Raw genomic sequence first — 16,301 nt, 5'->3', positions numbered from 1 at the left:
CATTCCCAGGGAGATTATAAGGTTGATAGTTGGAAAATGCATTAGTATTTGGGGAGTCGGGAAGGTTTAGATGCAAGTGTAAAGAGCTTTAACCAATAGGAAGAAGAGATGCAAATGTTAAGAGCCTTAGCCAATAGGGAAAGGAGGAGTTAATGGATGCTCTGGATGAGCCATTTGGCCTTTATCTGCCATCATGTTTCTATAATCATAAAGCTCTATGACCTCACAATGCAGGTGCAAAGAGCCTTAGCCAATAGGGAGAGGAGATTACATTACATTACATTGGTGTCTTCTACCTCGCCAATACCTTTCAGTTCTAGGCAGTTTACAAAAGAACTGGCCTGGGCATTCCCAGGGAGATTATAAGATTCATAGTTGGAAAATGCATTAGGATTTGGGGAGTCAGGAATGTTTAGATGCAAGTGTAAAGAGCTTTAACCAATAGGAAGAAGAGATGCAAATGTTAAGAGCCTTAGCCAATAGGGAAAGGAGGAGTTAATGGATGCTCTGGATGAGCCATTTGGCCTTTATCTGCCATCATGTTTCTATAATCATAAAGCTCTATGACCTCACAATGCAGGTGCAAAGAGCCTTAGCCAATAGGGAGAGGAAATGCAAATGTTAAGAGCCTTAGCCAATAGGGAGAGGAGATTACATTACATTACATTGGTGTCTTCTACCTCGCCAATACCTTTCAGTTCTAGGCAGTTTACAAAAGAACTGGCCTGGGCATTCCCAGGGAGATTATAAGGTTGATAGTTGGAAAATGCATTAGTATTTGGGGAGTCGGGAAGGTTTAGATGCAAGTGTAAAGAGCTTTAACCAATAGGAAGAAGAGATGCAAATGTTAAGAGCCTTAGCCAATAGGGAAAGGAGGAGTTAATGGATGCTCTGGATGAGCCATTTGGCCTTTATCTGCCATCATGTTTCTATAATCCTAAAGCTCTATGACCTCACAATGCAGGTGCAAAGATCCTTAGCCAATAGGGAGAGGAAATGCAAATGTTAAGAGCCTTAGCCAATAGGGAGAGGAGATTACATTACATTGGTGTCTTCTACCTCGCCAATACCTTTCAGTTCTTGGCAGTTTACAAAAGAACTGGCCTGGGCATTCCCAGGGAGATTATAAGATTCATAGTTGGAAAATGCATTAGTATTTGGGGAGTCAGGAATGTTTAGATGCAAGTGTAAAGAGCCTTAACCAATAGGAAGAAGAGATGCAAATGTTAAGAGCCTTAGCCAATAGGGAGAGGCGGAGATAGTGGATGCTCTGGATGGGCCATTTGGCCTTTATCTGCCATCATGTTTCTATAATCCTAAAGCTCTATGACCTCACAATGCAGGTGTAAAGAGCCTTAACCAATAGGAAGAAGAGATGCAAATGTTAAGAGCCTTAGCCAATAGGGAGAGGCGGAGATAGTGGATGCTCTGGATGGGCCATTTGGCCTTTATCTGCCATCATGTTTCTATAATCCTAAAGCTCTATGACCTCACAATGCAGGTGCAAAGAGCCTTAGCCAATAGGGAGAGGAAATGCAAATGTTAAGAGCCTTAGCCAATAGGGAGAGGAGATTACATTACATTGGTGTCTTCTACCTCGCCAATACCTTTCAGTTTTTGGCAGTTTACAAAAGAACTGGCCTGGGCATTCCCAGGGAGATTATAAGATTCATAGTTGGAAAATGCATTAGGATTTGGGGAGTCGGGAAGGTTTAGATGCAAGTGTAAAGAGCCTTAACCAATAGGAAGAAGAGATGCAAATGTTAAGAGCCTTAGCCAATAGGGAAAGGAGGAGTTAATGGATGCTCTGGATGAGCCATTTGGCCTTTATCTGCCATCATGTTTCTATAATCCTAAAGCTCTATGACCTCACAATGCAGGTGCAAAGAGCCTTAGCCAATAGGGAGAGGAAATGCAAATATTAAGAGCCTTAGCCAATAGGGAGAGGAGATTACATTACATTGGTGTCTTCTACCTCGCCAATACCTTTCAGTTCTTGGCAGTTTACAAAAGAACTGGCCTGGGCATTCCCAGGGAGATTATAAGATTCATAGTTGGAAAATGCATTAGTATTTGGGGAGTCAGGAATGTTTAGATGCAAGTGTAAAGAGCCTTAACCAATAGGAAGAAGAGATGCAAATGTTAAGAGCCTTAGCCAATAGGGAGAGGCGGAGATAGTGGATGCTCTGGATGGGCCATTTGGCCTTTATCTGCCATCATGTTTCTATAATCCTAAAGCTCTATGACCTCACAATGCAGGTGTAAAGAGCCTTAACCAATAGGAAGAAGAGATGCAAATGTTAAGAGCCTTAGCCAATAGGGAGAGGCGGAGATAGTGGATGCTCTGGATGGGCCATTTGGCCTTTATCTGCCATCATGTTTCTATAATCCTAAAGCTCTATGACCTCACAATGCAGGTGTAAAGAGCCTTAACCAATAGGAAGAAGAGATGCAAATGTTAAGAGCCTTAGCCAATAGGGAGAGGCGGAGATAGTGGATGCTCTGGATGGGCCATTTGGCCTTTATCTGCCATCATGTTTCTATAATCATAAAGCTCTATGACCTCACAAAGTAGGTGTAAAGAGCCTTAGCCTATAGGAAGAGGAGATTACATTACATTACATACATAAAAGCTTAAAAATGCATATACACTGAAACATAGCAATCCAAAATCATCACACATATAACTATTGACACAAACAAACAAAAAAATATGGTCTTTCCAATACTTTCAACAGCTGTAGTTAAGGGAAAGCAAGACAGTTTCAGAGGAATAATTATCATGCCATATTAGAAATAAGCATCAACAAATAGCTTAGTCAAATTATCCCATAAAGACATCCTGGCAATTGTAAACATTTTTCTTTTTGTAGACACATATTTTATATTCATTGCTGATTGACATACTAGCTTCATACTACCAACTGATCGCAGGGCTTTACCTATTCTATTGTTCCTTATAAAGTAACTATAATACTCATTTTCTTGGATCTTGAGGGGGGGATGTTTCTTTGCCATCAATGTTCCTTACTTTCCATGGAGTACTTTCTTTTCCTCCCTCTTATTATATATCTCCATAATGTTAGCGATGTCTTCTCTTGTATGCTTAATTAGATTATTAGCCCATTCGGGACAGAGAGAGTAGCTCAACCTAACATAGGAATTGCCACTGCTGGGTCAGACTGCCCAGCAGTCCACTCACGCAGGGGCCCACAGGTCAAAGACCAGTGCTCTAAATGAATCCAGCCTCATTGCGTATGTCCCAGTTTAGCAGGAACTTGTCCAACTTTGTCTTGACTCCCTGGAGGGTGTTTTCCCCTATAACAGCCTCCGGAAAAGCGTTTCAGTTTTCCACCACTCTCTGGGTGAAGAAGAACTTCCTTACGTTTTGTACAGAATCTATCCCCTTTTAACTTTAGAGAGTGCCCTCTCGTTCTCTCCACATTGGAGACGGTGAACAACCTGTCTTTCTCTACTTGAAAGGTCACTTTGGGAAGCCACAAAACTTAGAGACTTGAAGAAAGCAACAGGTTTATTAGCATACGTATGCGACTCCTGAGCTCCAAGCTGGCTTCAGAAGTACCGAAACCAGGACATTACAGAGATATTTATACATTCTTCTGGCTATACAACTGAATTCTAGAAAAAACTGTTCACGTATTACTTTTCTTAACAATCATTGGTGCTAAGCTCACACTAGCAGGTCACTTATCTAAGCCCTGCAGTCTTTCTGTTACATGTCGTTTATGCTGAGATAGCCATAAGAAGTTAGAATGCCCCAGCTAACACCCAAGGCAGGCAGGCTAGAACATAAGATAAGTTAGGTCTGCAGCTAAACATAATTCAGCATTTTATTAAAGAGAAAACTTAGGAAAACCAGTCCCAGACTCCTTCATATTAAGTCCCTTCATTATCTTGAATGTTTTGATCATAGTAACATAGTAGATGACGGCAGATAAAGACCCGAATGGTCCATCCAGTCTGCCCAACCTGATTCAATTTTAATTTTTTAATTTTTTCTTCTTAGCTATTCTGGGCAAGAATCCAAAGCTTTACCCTGTACTGTGCTTGGGTTCCAACTGCCGAAATCTCTGTTAAGACTTACTCTAGCCCATCTACACCCTTCCAGCCATTGAAGCCCTCCCCAGCCCATCCTCTACCAAATGGCCATATACAGACACAGACCGTGCAAGTCTGCCCAGTACTGGCCTTAGTTCAATATTTAATCTTATTTTCTGATTCTAGATCCTCTGTGTTCATCCCACGCTTCTTTGAACTCAGTCACAGTTTTACTCTCCACCACTATTCCAGGCATCCACTACCCTCTCCGTAAAGTAGAATTTCCTAACATTGCCCCTGAATCTACCACCCCTCAACCTCAAATTATGTCCTCTGGTTTTACCATTTTCCTTTCTCTGAAAAGATTTTGTTCTATGTTAATACCCTTCAAGTATTTGAACGTCTGAATCATATCTCCCCTGTCCCTCCTTTCCTCTAGGGTATACATATTCAGGGCTTCCAGTCTCTCCTCATATGTCTTCTGGCGCAAGCCTCCTATCATTTCCTATCATGTCCCCTCTCAGTCTCCTCTTTTCAAGGGAGAAGAGGCCCAGTTTCTCCAATCTCTCACTGTACGGCAACTCCGTTAGTATTGTAAACTGCTTAATACCTGTGTTCAAGTGGTATTGTCAAATGCATTAAATCCAATCCAGCTTTTAAATGCCACCAAGAGCTGCAACCACCTAAAGGTTTTTCTCTCTTGCTTTTCAGGATGCAGATCTTGCTCGATTATTAAGCTCAGGATCCTTTGGGAATTTGGAAAACCTCAGCCTGGCCTTCACTAATGTAACGAGTGCCTGTGCCGAGCTGCTGATCAAACTGCCTTCCCTCAAGCAGCTGAACCTGTGGTCAACTCAGGTAGGAGGCCTGTAGACGGCAACTGTGAAGCGCCGGGTGCTGACTCATCCGGAAACATATGGCTGGTCTCGGTGAATGTGAGAAGGTCGTATACGTTAGCAGGAGGAGGCCTGAATACCAGCAGCAGTATTTTTACAGCGAGCGGTATTTTTAAACTCTTCATTTTAGTCAAGTCAGATCACAATAAGAGTTTCTGAAGGTTTCAAAGGACATTGTCGTCATAGCTTTTAGGGGTTTTTTTTACAGCTGTTTCCCCTCTGTTACTGATCCTAGATTACATTTCAAGTGACCGTAAACCGATCACAACAGACAGGGCACATTACTTACCCAGTAACCAGTTTGTAACCCCAGATTGTTGGGCAGTTGAAGAGAGGCAAGATGCTGTTCCACAGCCGGAAACACCAAAGAAAAAAACACCAGTGCTACAAGGGCCTGATTCTCGAAAACACGCATCCTGACGGCAGACGTCCTATCACCGTCTCCCTGAGGCAGGACACCCACATTGTAGGCCTCCGGAGCACGTCTACAGAGACGCATAGCAACACTTAAGCACGCCCAAGGCGCGTGGGCGTGGCTTCAGCTGGAAGTGGCCTCGGGCGGGCTTAAGCATCGGTACGCGTCTACAAGACGGGAGACGGATGCCTGAAATGTAGGCTTGCAAAATGCTGGCCTACATTTCAGGCGTCTGTCTGGGAGTGTAGTCACGATACTGCGCAGGACACTGGTGCGTGATTGGCGGCCGCCAATACCAGCGGTCTACAGTACTCCCCCGAAATTCGCAGGGGTTCTGTTCCAGGAACACCTGCAAAGTTTGAAAAACCATGAATGCAGTTTAGGAGCAGATCGGAGGCAGAAGAGTGAAGCTGGGGCGGCGGCAGCTGCTTAAAATAGGGTGTGGGATCCTTCTTAGTCATTTCTGGCCACCTCTTCTGAGAACTAAAGCCAGATAGCGTGTGAGAGTAGCTCCTGATTGGTGTAGCCTAACTTTAGTTCCCGGAAGAGGCGGTCAGAAAATACAGCGAAAGACTGAGTCCGTGATTCGTGATCCGCGAATTCACGAGGGAGTACTGTCTACAGAATCAGGCCCGAAATGTCCAGTATAAAAGGTGTAAGAAATAACTTTCAAAGCAGGTTATATAACCCGACATGTCCATGTTTGGCCCATAGGCTGCATCAGGTGTAAAAACCCAGACTCTGGCAACGGGTGACTTCGTAGTTTTCCAATCTGAGTTTCCACCAGCTGCCACAGTCTGTGTTTTAACCCTCTCTTGCCTGGATTTAGTTCACCACGATAATCTTGTGCCTTGTCTGGATGCTGTTGGTATTACGGGCAGGTTCTTAGTTGGTTTAGGAAATTTTTTTCTAGTTAAGTCATTCCTATCAGGTCAGTCTGAATGACGAGCTTTCTTCTACGTGGGCTACCCAGTGCAGGGCAGTTACTGCTTTTATTTAACATTTATTTATGTTCTGTGTCTCCCCAGATTGTCATTCAGGTGAACATTTTAATGTGCTTAAGAAGTGTCATTGTCTAGACGCCCCTGAGTTTCTTATTTCTGTTCTGTGCACCGCAGTTTGGAGATGCAGGATTACGGGTCTTGTCGGAACACCTCACTACACTTCAAGTTCTCAACCTGTGTGAAACACCTGTCACGGATGCTGGGCTGTTGGCATTGAGTTGTAAGGAACAAGCTACTTTTTTTTTTTTTTTTTGCATTGACGCACAATGTATCTAGAACTGGGTGTCGCAAATTTTTTGAAGCCACGGCACTCTAAAGGCGGGACATTGACCTCATGGCGTCATGCGGGGGGGGGGGGGGGGGGGGAGGCCCTCAAAACGGGACCCTGAGCTTGCTAACCTTGGGAGGAGAGACACTGGCGCCGGCCGACTGCCTACAGAATGTGCCTCTTGCCGCGAGAAGCACGTCCTGTAGGTAGTCGGCTAGCGCCGGTGTTTCGTGGCACACAGTTTGCGACACACCGATCTAGAATGTGCAAATTTGCATGCATAAACTGTTGGAAATATTTTGATTAATGGACAGACAAATCACCATTCTGTCGTCATCGACCACAGACTACAAAACCTTCAAGAAAGATACTAAAACTCTACTCTTCAAAAAAATACATAAAACCTATCTAATACGACCAGTTCCTACCTAAACCCCACCTACCCACTCTACACCATACTCTAATATGCTTCTAACTACCCAACTAATGCTAAAATGCCTCCATTTACCCAACACTTACCACCTTAAGATCTCGACAACTCTTTGATAATTCTTATTACCCAACACTTATCACCTTTAGATCTCGACAACTCCTTGGCAATTCTTATGTAACTCTTATGACATCTCTTATGCTATTCCTGTAAACTTTTATGTAATCTCTGAAAACTTTTATGTAATCCACCTTGAACCGCAAGGTATTGGCGGAATAGAAATCACTAATGTAATGTAATGTATGTTGTATTAATTTTCCAATTCCTCATTTCCTGCCAGTGTAGGGAATGGGAAAGTTTTTGGCGAGTCTTGGGAGCTGGGCCAATATTAACCATGCTTCGGCCCAAGGCAGGAATGCAGTAGGGAGCCCCAAAGCTCACTATAGCAGGCTACATCTTGTTTAGATGTAGGGCATTTTGGGCCTTCTGTATATTGAAGGCCAAGGGCAGTTGCCTTGTTTATTCTCCCCTAACTGTGGCCCTACTTGGGAGATCATGTGATACACATTTAACATTGCATAATTCATGTGCCGCATGCAATATGTGGATTATGTTAATTATGAGAAATCTACGTAAAATAAGAAAATTCTTTGACCCAGCACAATTCAGGCTAATTGTCCAATCCCTAGTCTTAGGTCTACTGGACTATTGCAATTCCCTCTATCTACCTTGTCCTGCCAACATGATAAAACAACTTCAGACTATACAAAACACTGCCCTCAGACTGATCTACTCCCTGAGAAAATATGATCATATTACAACTGCCTTCGTAGACTCTCACTGGCTACCTATGCAAGCACGAATTCAATTCAAATTCTACTGTCTATTATTCAAAGCATTAAACAGCACCGCCCCCCCCCTATCTAAACAACCGCCTAAACCAGATCCCCACCTCAAGACAAAGAAGAACTCCGAACCCTTTTGCCTTCCCTCCACTCAAGGGCACTCAGCGCAAAAAGATGTTTGTTAACCTTCTGGCGACGCAAGCAGCAAAACTTAACCACTCCATCTCCAACCTGTTGACGGCAACGGGCGACTTCAAAACTGTTCGAAAAGAAATCAAAACCCTACTTTTCAAAAAATTTATCCAGATATCTTAACCCAACCCTTCCCCCTCCTCCTAGATAAATTTTTCCCCAAAACCTCCACTTAAATAATCTCTTCCTCCCCAAAACACCAACCAAGTATTCAGATCCCTGAAATGTAACGTAATCTTATTTGTACTCTAACTGTAATCTATTTGTTATATCACAGTAACGTACAGTCAATTTAATATCCAATTTGCAAATTCTTCCGGAATTAATCCAGCTACCTCTCCTCCCTTGTAACCAAAAAAAACAACAAAAAAACAACAAAACTGTTGTAACTTTACTGGAAATGTCCAGTTAGCTCTTTTGTAATCCGCCTTGAACTGCAAGGTATAGGCAGAATAGAAGTCCCTAATCTAATGTAATGTAATTTAGAAACAGAAGCCAACTTAGTACGTTCTATTTGTATATTTAAATGTTACATTAAAAAGAAATCTGTACAATATTTCAGATAATGTCATTTCAAAGAATTTTATCGTAAGCATAGTGCATTTTTATTTTTTTCTTGTGTTAGTGCCACAAGATTTGAAGTTGGTATTTCTCTACTTTTTCTCCTCTTCATGAGGGCCAGCCCAATCATTAGGCAAGGCAAGACTAGGCGGCCGCCTAGTACAGCAGCTTCGGCAAGGGGGAGGGAGAGGTAGCAAAGAGCAGTGGTAGCCAAAGCAAAGCAATAGATCCGGACATCCACACAGACTCAAAGAACCATCAATGCAGGAAGGATGATGAGTAATTTTCAAATGGTCCATTTATCTGGGTAAATGACTTTTGGAAGCTGTCCTCATTATTTGTGTGTGTTTGTGTATGACACTTGCACGGGGTACGGCTAAGTAGGGGTCTAAAAGATTATTAAGAGGGAAGACATAAGGCCCAAAGGTTTGCTTAGGGCTGCCAGTACCCCTGCGCCAACCTTGCTCTTCATACCAATTGAATCAGGACTGGTGGTAGAGTTGGCGTTAATAAGAGAAAGAAGAATCAATCTGTAAATCATTCACTAATATTCCTGCACACGGGGCTTTATCAGCACATGGAAATCAAGCAAAAGGAAGCAAACGACACGGGGACAAATTTTTTCCCCATCCCCGCGGGAACTCATTTTCCCATCCCCGTGAGTTCTTTTCCTGTCCCTGCCCCATTCCTGCAAGCTCCGTCCTGATCTGCACAAGCCTCAAAATCTTTAAAATCATAAGTGTTTGAGCCTTGTGCGATTAAAGCAGAGCTTACAGGAATGGGACAGCGACAAAACTCGCGGGGACAGGATGGGGAAATTGAGTTCCTCTGGGGAGGGGGACAAATTTGTCCCCGGGTCACTCTCTACCTTGCATTTCCAAGCTATGGTGCTGCCATCTGTAAAGATCCTGGACTTACTCGTTTTCATGACATGGTTTATAATTTGTTGCTGCAGCAACCATTTGAGAAAGCAGTGGATAGCATGTAGTTTTTAAAATGGACAAACAGTTTTACAGTACTCTTCCCCCTCCGAATCCACGGTTTCAGCATCCGCGGATTTGGTTATTCGCAATTTTTTTTTTTTTTAGGGGAAGAAAAAAAAAAAAGATTTGTTTCGGACCTTCCTCACCTCCCTTCTGCCTTCCCCCCGGCATCCCGGCCTTACCTGGTGGTCTAGCGGGGCTTTCGGGAGCAATCTTCCTACACTCCTGCCCCATGCAAATCGCCAATAGGAAATGGCTGCCATGAGCTTCCGTAGTAGTTTCGACCACCAGGTAAGGTCCGGGGTGGGTCAGAGCCGGCACAAAGTTATTCGCGATTTTTCACACTTCGCAGTCCGGCTCTGCCCCAACCCCTGCGAATACCGAGGGAGAAGTGTACCTTTTTTTAAAATTTTATTTATCAATTTTCCATTATTTATCAAGCACTTACATCTTGTACAGAAAAGATTGATAAAGCAAGATCAAATAGATACTAAAAGAATTATTGTAATATAAAAAATTTTTTTTAAAGAGTTAACTTAATCTCAGGCGGTATATTTAAATTTTTAAATAAATAAATATTGGAATCCAAGATAGTATTAAGCGGTTTTAGGAACAGAAAAAAAAAAAATTAAGGAAAGCAAAATGTTTGAAGCCGAGGAGAGATGTCACATTCTAATCCTAAGAGCCCAAGTTCCTTCTCTCTCAAGGCATTTCAAGGATAGGAAAGTCGTTTATTGAAAAGGATCAAAAAACGCATATTTAAATGAGCGATGTTTCACTATGCATTTACAAGGATATCAGAGGTAAAATGTCCCTCCTAACGATGTAACTCCAGACTTCAAAAGTAGGAATTCACGTCTCCGCTGCTGAGTTTCACGGGATACATCAGGAAACATTTGAATTTTCAGTCCCAAGAATTCCTTATGTCTATTTTTAAAGAAAAGTTTTACAATGCCTTTCAAAGTGTTTCTTAGGTATAATATGTTTGTTTAATATTTTATGTATGTATGGTTTAATCTGCTTAGTTTTTAGGCGGACTATAAGTCTCTTAAATAAATCAATCTGGGTAGGAGGTAAAGCCATTCGCTCAACGCTTGTCTGCTTTTGCTTGTCTCTTTAGCGATGAAGAGTTTGTGCAGTTTAAACATGAACAGCACGAAGCTTTCAGCGGATACGTATGAAGACCTCAAGGTACAGTTTGACTCTGGAAGCTGGATATCTACCTCACGCGCTGGCATGTTGATCTAAAAATAAAAATCACCCCCCCCCCCCCCCGGCATCAACCACTAATTAGGGCATAAAAGTAAATCTGATGGAGTCACCTCCCTCTTTTACAATATCATTGGTTACTGGTTACTTATAAAATTAGATTCAAGATACAGTGGTGCCTCGCATAACGAACGCTGCACACAACGAACTTCATGTCTTGATTCACACAACGAACTTCGTTTCACACAACGAACTTCACACAACGAACTTCGTTTCACACAACGAAGTCGCCCGAGCTGCCGATGTATTGCATCCTTCCGCGCAGGCACTGCAGGCAGTCGTTAGTCACTGCGCTTAACTGCCCTCTCTCACTGTATACAGTCGTCCTTTTAAGATAAACTCAATATTTTTTATATATCATGGCTTCTAAAAAAAGCAGGAAGGTGATTTCTGTTGAAATGAAACGGGAAATAATTAGAAGGAGTGAATGTGGGGTAAAACAGTGTGACCTCGTCAAAGAGTTTGGCCTCAGCAAGACCACCATTTTCACCATTTTGACAAATTTATCTTTTTTTATGTCATCTTAGCATATTTTATGCTGCAGAACGAATTATTTTTTTTAACATGTATTGTTATGGGAAAACGCGTTTCACATAACGAACTTTTCGCATAACAAACTTGCTCCTGGAACCAATTAAGTTCGTTGTGTGAGGCACCACTGTATTAGTATTGACACATAAAGCATTACGTACTTCTGAACCTAGTTATCTGCAATGTTTGACTATTCCATATACAGTACTCCCCCAAAATTCACAGGGGTTCCGTTCCAGGAACCCCAGCGAATTTAAAAAAACTGCAAATGCGGTTTAGGAGTTGATCAAAGGCAGGAGAGAGCAGCTGGGGCGTCGGCGGGTGCTGAAAATCATTCGCGACATTTTCCGACCGTCTCTTTCTGGTACTAAAGTCAGCCTACACCAATCAGGAGCTGCTCGGACACACCAGATAGCGTGTCATAGTAGCTCCTGATTGGTGTAACCATGAGTTTAGTACCAGGAAGAGGCGGTTGGAAAATACCGCGAATTACTGAGTCCACGAACCGCAAATTCGCGGGGGTTTACTGTACCCCCAAATCGAACATTAAGATCTTTACAGGACAATAGGCTAATCCTTCCATCGGTGTATAGAACAAAATGGGAATCGACACTAATTAGGCATTCTGTTTTTTAGCACCTAGTCAGTGGAATCAGCTTCCGCAAACTATAGAAGGTTTAAAACATTACCGAAAATATTATTTTTTTCAAAAGGCTTTTGGTATTGATTCTATTCCGAACGAACATATTCATTAATTCAAGAGATTCATAGGTAGCTGACCCACCGATTAATCTTTCTTTTTTTTTTCTTGCGAGAATGGATTCTGATTGCATCGAGGTCTTTTCCTTATATCATGGAGTTCTTTTTAGTTTTAACCTTGGTTTTTTTTTATATGTATTCCGCTTTGAACTTTTGCAAGATTTGGCAGAATTTCAAATTTTAATAAAGATAAACATAGGGCTCCTTTTACTAAGGTGCGCTAGTGTTTTTAGTGCACGCTGAAGATTAGCGAGCGCAAACCCCGCGCTGAACGGAAAATACTAACGCAAGCTCTATAGAGGCGTTAGCGTCTAGCGCGCTCCAACCTTCTTATGGTAACTAAAGGGAAGTTCTTCAAACCCCCCTGCCTGGATGCGAAGGCTGGCATAGTGCCGGGCATTCTTGCTTGTCAACAGTCAGTCAGCGTTTGCAGCAATGAGGGTGTGAAGGAAACAGCCGGGAGTAGGAGGTCTGCACGGGAACGGGGATTGCGGGGGTCCCACGGGAATCCCCCCATAACCCACGGGACTCCCACGGGGACCCCCCTCTAGCCAATGGGACTCCCACGGGGATGGAAGGCTTTGGAAGCAGGGTTCGTCCATATAATATAATGGACATGTCAGCCTTAGTAAAAGAGGGGGTTTATAAGTGAATTACCTGAACAGAAAACCAAAAAAGGGTTCCATCAAAGAGATTCCACAAGGAAAACAGCAAAAGAAACGGTGGAATTGATGATCCTGTCAGAAGTAATTGCTGCTTTTTATGGGGACGGGCAGGGATGGAGGTAATTCCTTGCGGGGATGGGTGGGGACGGAGAGGATCCTGACGGGGACGGGTGGGGACGGAGAGGATCCTGATGGGGACAGAGAGGATCCTGAGGGGGACAGGTGGGGGCGGAGAGCATCCTGGCGGGGACGGGTGGGGACAGAGAGGATCCTGGTGGGGACAGAGAGGATCCTGAGGGGGATGGGTGGGGGCGGAGAGCATCCTGGCGGGGACGGGTGGGGACAGAGAGGATCCTGACAGGGATGGGTGGGGGCGGAGAGGATCCTGATCGGGACGGGTGGGGACGGAGAGGATCCTGGCGGGGACGGGTGAGGATGGAGAGGATCCTGGCGGGGACGGGTGGGGACGGAGAGGATCCTGACGGGGACGGGTGGGGACGGAGAGGATCCTGACGGGGACGGGTGGGGGCTGAGAGGATCCTGACGGGGATGGGTGGGATTTCTGTCCCTGCGCAACTCTCTAGCCGGGAGAGAGCGACATCCGTTTACTGAAAATATGAGCATGTGTCTCATCTCACGCTTGCTGCGAGACGCTTTATAGTCACTTAAGCAAATGATTGACCTTCATAGACCACAAAGGCATCGCTTCAGTGGCATAGTGAGGGAATGAGGTGTCTGGCATTGCCGCACCATAGTAAAAGGAGCCTTTGGTTTTACCACAGAAATGCAGTATTTCAAATCCATGACCCTTTACCCTTAAAATGTATCATTTGGAGATGGAAAAGTAAGGAAAAAACAAAAAGTTAGTCTGTCTCTAGAAATTAATAGTGTTGATAACAAGATGGCAGATGGTTAATGATCACATTGATATTCACTTGGAATGGGCGGACTATGTGCCTTCCTTTTACAAAGGTGCGCTAGCGTTCTAGCCGAAAAACTACCACCTGCTCAAGAGGAGGCGGTCGCGGCTAATGCGTGCGGCATTTTGGCGCGCGCTATTCCGCGTGTTAGGGCCCCTAATGCGCCTTCGTAAAAGGAGCCCTAAGTCAAGTTTATTGTAAACAGACTTGCGACCCTCACAGCGTGCGATTCCCGTTGTAACAGACCGTACCTACACAATTTTATTCAATGCTGTGCTTTTCTTCCATTTCCAACAGGCCAAGCTGCCAAACCTAAAAGAGGTTGATGTCCGTTACACCGAGGCTTGGTGAAGCCTTTCTCCCAAGAAGATGTGAGAAAAACGAAACTTATAACTACTTTGTTTTGGGGTTATTACAGTACCTGTAGAGAAGTGCATTCTGGGACTTCAAACCTAGGCGTTGTGGTCATGAGGTAGGGAGGAGTCTTTTGTGAGGGGGTAGGGCAGAGATGCTCCGACCTCACCTAATACTTTCAGCTTTGTTATTCAAAAAAAATCAACTTAATTTAAACAAAAAAGAGACTTCAAACGGCAAGAGGATTATTCAGAAGAGGGAAAATAAATCCCCCCCACCTTGTGGACTTATTTTTGCCTTTTGTGTTATGCTGTGTGAAAAGAAATTCTTCAAAAGAGTCTCATGTTTCTGGTTTGGTTGACTCTGTGGACTCATACTCAGCAGCTTCTGCCCTGTTTTGCCTTTTCGCTGAAAACACAAGCCATTAGATATCAAAGAGAAGGAAACGGAAGACGTCTTCATTTGCACCAACCCTTTTTCTCCATGTGATTATTATGCAAAATAATCTTGTACATAAGATTTCTGTAATACACCTATTTAAAAAAAAACAAAAAAACAACAAACTTTCAAAAAAAGACCTTTGACATTGGTTCACAAGTAGCAGGTCTGGGACCTGTCTTTTATTTATGAGTTGTTTAATTCTCTCTCTTGTTTGCAGATTGTACTATATGAATTGATTTGTTGTTGTCTCGTCCTCCGTTCTGTTTCTGCTTTTAAAATTTATGTTTTTGTTTTTCTTTGGAGAGGAAAGCCCTCTTCAAAGACCCGTCCCCCAAGTGTTGGTTTATGTATATATGGCTCTCAAATCTTTGTGTTTATGGGTTCCGCAGATAACTACGATAAAAGTCTAAAACGTAAAATAAAATGAAACTTACGGGAAGGGTTAAAGAAGGGGTGCAAAGGTGTGTATATGTGGATAGGGGGAAGGGGGTGTTCCTACAGAATTTAATTTCATTCCTTAAAGACCAAACTTTCTTTTCGGGGGTGTCTTGTTTTAGCCAGCACCGATGTTCCTCATTTGTGTCCTTCATATGCTTATTACTCTGTGGGTTTTGGTTGTTTGTTTTTTTTTTGTTTTGGGGGAGGGTTCTGTTGATGTCCATAATTTCAAGGCACCCGTTCTCCCGCAATTTTAGTGCGGAGATTTCTTATGCATGTACAGTTTTTGCATGATCCTCTTGGGGAGAGAAAATGCAAAACTAAACTCTTAATTCCCCCCCCCCCCCGTATCACTTCACCTCTCGTACATGTGATCTACGATGATGCCCTTACCACTCAGTTACTAAAGGAAGATCCAAATTTGTGTTTTCTCTATAAATATGTTGCTTTTTATTTTTTTAATGAGCCTTTTTTGTACAGAGCAGCATTTTTGCTGGATTTTTTTGTTGTTGTTCCTGCTTTCGGGGTGGGGGGGAGGTGTTCGCCATGGTTATTTTTATCCTACAACACCTCTAAATTTAGCCTTCAGCCAGTACGCATTGGTCGAGTGTTAAATCTGGATTTGTACAGTAAAATATCCATGTTATACATACAATATATTCAATAGAAGCCTGGCTTTTATTGTTACATACGCATTGTTCGGTGGATATTATTCTCCATAACCGCCTTCCCCTCTTTTTAATTGGATGAGTCTTAATTCATTTAGCGTGCCAGATTTTTGTTTTGTTTTTATTCTTTTTTTAAAATATTATTAGTGTCTCGGACTGCACATTCATGCAGTGTGGAGAAAAATCCCCCAGGAGAATTACGTCAACCTGTGTTATCATTACCACTGTTGCTTTTACCGATGGTTTACTACTACTGTTCTCTAGCTGTGTACAAAGAGATGTGAAATAATTTCAAGCAAAATAAATTGTTAGTGAATATCTTTTAACGGTGTGAGATGTGTTTTTCTTTTGAAAGTCTCATTGCTGGTGAGCGGTTTCAGGTAACAGATGAGAGCTCTAGGTGGCGGATTTCTTTAGAGGCTGCTGGGGAAAGACGTGTCGAAGCTAGTTCAAATTTGATGGAAACTACTTCTGATCTCTGTGCCTCAGAATTTGTGAGACACGGAGAGCTCCCTTGCTTTCTGGATCAAATGTGGGGTGACTCGAGTTGACTTGCTAAAATGTGAGCAACCCTTGCCATACCCTTGATCTCCTTTTGTTTAC

The 16,301-nt window shown here is 43.1% G+C and overlaps 1 protein-coding gene across 2 annotated transcripts in view; it reads left to right on the top strand.

Annotated features, from left to right (window-relative positions):
- Window positions 1–16,021, top strand: part of CMIP (c-Maf inducing protein) — a 317,564-nt gene extending 301,543 nt beyond the window's left edge. For both annotated transcript variants that reach the window (XM_033942720.1, XM_033942721.1), the window contains 4 exons: window positions 4,771–4,917; window positions 6,489–6,594; window positions 10,774–10,844; window positions 14,095–16,021. In XM_033942720.1, the coding sequence (XP_033798611.1) occupies window positions 4,771–4,917; window positions 6,489–6,594; window positions 10,774–10,844; window positions 14,095–14,148 (378 nt within the window). In that variant the 3' untranslated portion in view covers window positions 14,149–16,021. The remainder of the gene's footprint in view (window positions 1–4,770; window positions 4,918–6,488; window positions 6,595–10,773; window positions 10,845–14,094) is intronic.
- Window positions 16,022–16,301: the final 280 nt, after the last annotated feature.

This window comes from Geotrypetes seraphini, chromosome 4 (genome assembly GCF_902459505.1).
Source record: "Geotrypetes seraphini chromosome 4, aGeoSer1.1, whole genome shotgun sequence".
Classification (NCBI taxonomy): Eukaryota; Metazoa; Chordata; class Amphibia; order Gymnophiona; family Dermophiidae; genus Geotrypetes; species Geotrypetes seraphini.
The sequence above is the reverse complement of the archived record's forward strand: the minus strand, read 5'-3'. Positions and strand labels throughout refer to the sequence as shown.